General features: G+C 33.0%; 1 protein-coding gene across 2 annotated transcripts in view; it reads right to left on the minus strand.

The window, feature by feature from the left end:
• The window catches only part of LOC106881458 (uncharacterized), a 53,881-nt gene extending 52,411 nt beyond the window's left edge, over window positions 1-1,470 (minus strand). For both annotated transcript variants that reach the window (XM_014931851.2, XM_014931850.2), the window contains exon 1: window positions 887-1,470. In XM_014931851.2, the coding sequence (XP_014787337.1) occupies window positions 887-1,330 (444 nt within the window). In that variant the 5' untranslated portion in view covers window positions 1,331-1,470. The remainder of the gene's footprint in view (window positions 1-886) is intronic.
• Window positions 1,471-2,175: the final 705 nt, after the last annotated feature.

Here is a 2,175-nt window from a genome sequence, read left to right on the forward strand (position 1 = left end):
AGAGAGAGAGAGAGAGAGAGAGAGAGAGAGAGAGAGAGAGAGAAAGAGAGAGAGAGAGAGAGAGAGTTCGAATTTATGTATCATAGAAACAAGAATGTACTTATACGAAAAAAAATGAAGTGTATAATTTATAATGTGTAGCCAATATCAGCTTCGACTGAAAAGATCAATGATTAAGGGTGTTCTAACCCTGAACATACTCGGTTATTTTTCTTTCGTTTTCGAGCAGTATATTTTGGATTACTTAATAATGCAGCCTTGCTTGTTTAAGACAGTAAAGGCGTGGTTTAAAGGAGATTCTTCTGTTATTTCCAGCATGTCGACCAACTACGTAGAGGCCTTAATTCATTGGTTTGAGTAGTGATCGTGATAATACTTTATAATATTCTTGTACAGCTTTCAATAATCTAAATTTTGTCCCTGAATGGGGCAAAATATGTATTCAAGTACATTCGTTAGAAAAGAAAGAGAGAGAATGTGTATATGTATAAGATCGCCATATCACTGAATGAAACGACTTAAAAAAAAAGCTGTTGGACCTATTCAACAAACAGAACAGTTGTTTTAGTGACCTCACCTATTCTTTCTTATGATTAATTACATCGAGCATAGGCAAACTGCTCCTATCTCTCTCTCTCTCTCTCTATATATATATATAAGTAATTAACCCATCTTTCTATACCTTATTTATTAGTGTATTTTACTTATTTAAGACGCAATGGAAAAGTGTGCTTTGAGTGAGATTTGGCAGTTATGCATGACAAGTCGCACGATTAAGAAGTGGCTCTCCCATTGACTCGATTATAAAGAGGTGTGAGATGTCGTGCTGGGATATCCTCAATATAAAAAAATAACAAATATATATATATACATAATGCACATTTACCTTATTCTCGAATATAGCTTCATTACATCCTTTTGTGTCACAACATTTCTTGGCACAATCCGCACTATTGTCAGCCTGAGCATATTTCATGAATTTTGCTCCCGCTGTCAGAGAGCTGTTTGTTTTGATGATGACGCTTGTATTCCTGCTATAGTGGCAGACGCCATGCTCAGCCTGTGATCCAGAAACAGATAACGTACCCGAATTATCCTGATCGGGTGTTTTTATATTTCCTCGCAGATTATCTGCCTGTTTCGTAGGTATTTGTGTTTCACTCTGGGCATCACTGTTTTGCAACAAATCCTGTTGGCCCCGCTTCGATCGTTCCAGTCTCTTACTCAACCTAATAGCTATAGAAGGTCCTTGTTCAAAGTCCTCAGCAATAAATTCTGAAGCTAAACAGTATAAAAATATACACGGAAAGATAAAAAGAGGTTTCATCATTGTTTTAAATTAAAAAAAAGGACAAATTATAGGTAACTCATAAGCAATAACTAGACAAGCATTACACAAGACGGTCAACGAACGGAACCATTTTTGGAGACGCGAGCATGCGTTAGCGGAAGTTATTGGAAATGACATTTCGGAATGAAAATAACTTCGAAGAAAATCTCAAACATACGTCACAAAAGAAAACAGATTAATTTCTTTGCTGTTTATTTATTTTACACATATATAAAGTCAAAAAAAGAAAACAAGAAAAAAAAACAGGGTTCCGTTCAAATATGAAAAAAAAAAAAAAGAATTCTAATTGATCTTTTTCACATATAATAAAACAATTGTGTTTCGTTTAATTTTGCGATTCCATAAATCAAATTTTATTTAACAAAATTTTAATTTTTAACGGTCGAGAGAAAAGAAGAGGAAAATTGCATATATAATCATAAATATATTTTTTGATATTTTGATATTTTTGTCATTCATTTCTTAACAGCACTGTGGAAATGGTAATGGCTTTAAATAGATTGTGATGCAATGTTTACAGATGTCTTAGTATATCTATAAACATTGTATTCAAATTCATTTGTTATTTCTTCTTTTGCGATTATACACTTGTATGCCTTGAACACAAATAGAGTTATTTGAATAAAATACACAGGAAAATAAAAATAAATATATTCTTTCACATATGTGTTTAGCAAAACAGCCCACGCATACTAAAGAAGGAAGATAACTCTTGAAGAATCTAAACTAAACTGTTTTAGATATATCAAGCAGATGGGAGAGCATACATGCAATAACAGTCTTCTTGATTATAGAAAGTGAATTACTTTTGGTGTGATGTTTGG

Source organism: Octopus bimaculoides, chromosome 6 (assembly GCF_001194135.2).
Source record: "Octopus bimaculoides isolate UCB-OBI-ISO-001 chromosome 6, ASM119413v2, whole genome shotgun sequence".
Lineage (NCBI taxonomy): Eukaryota > Metazoa > Mollusca > Cephalopoda > Octopoda > Octopodidae > Octopus > Octopus bimaculoides.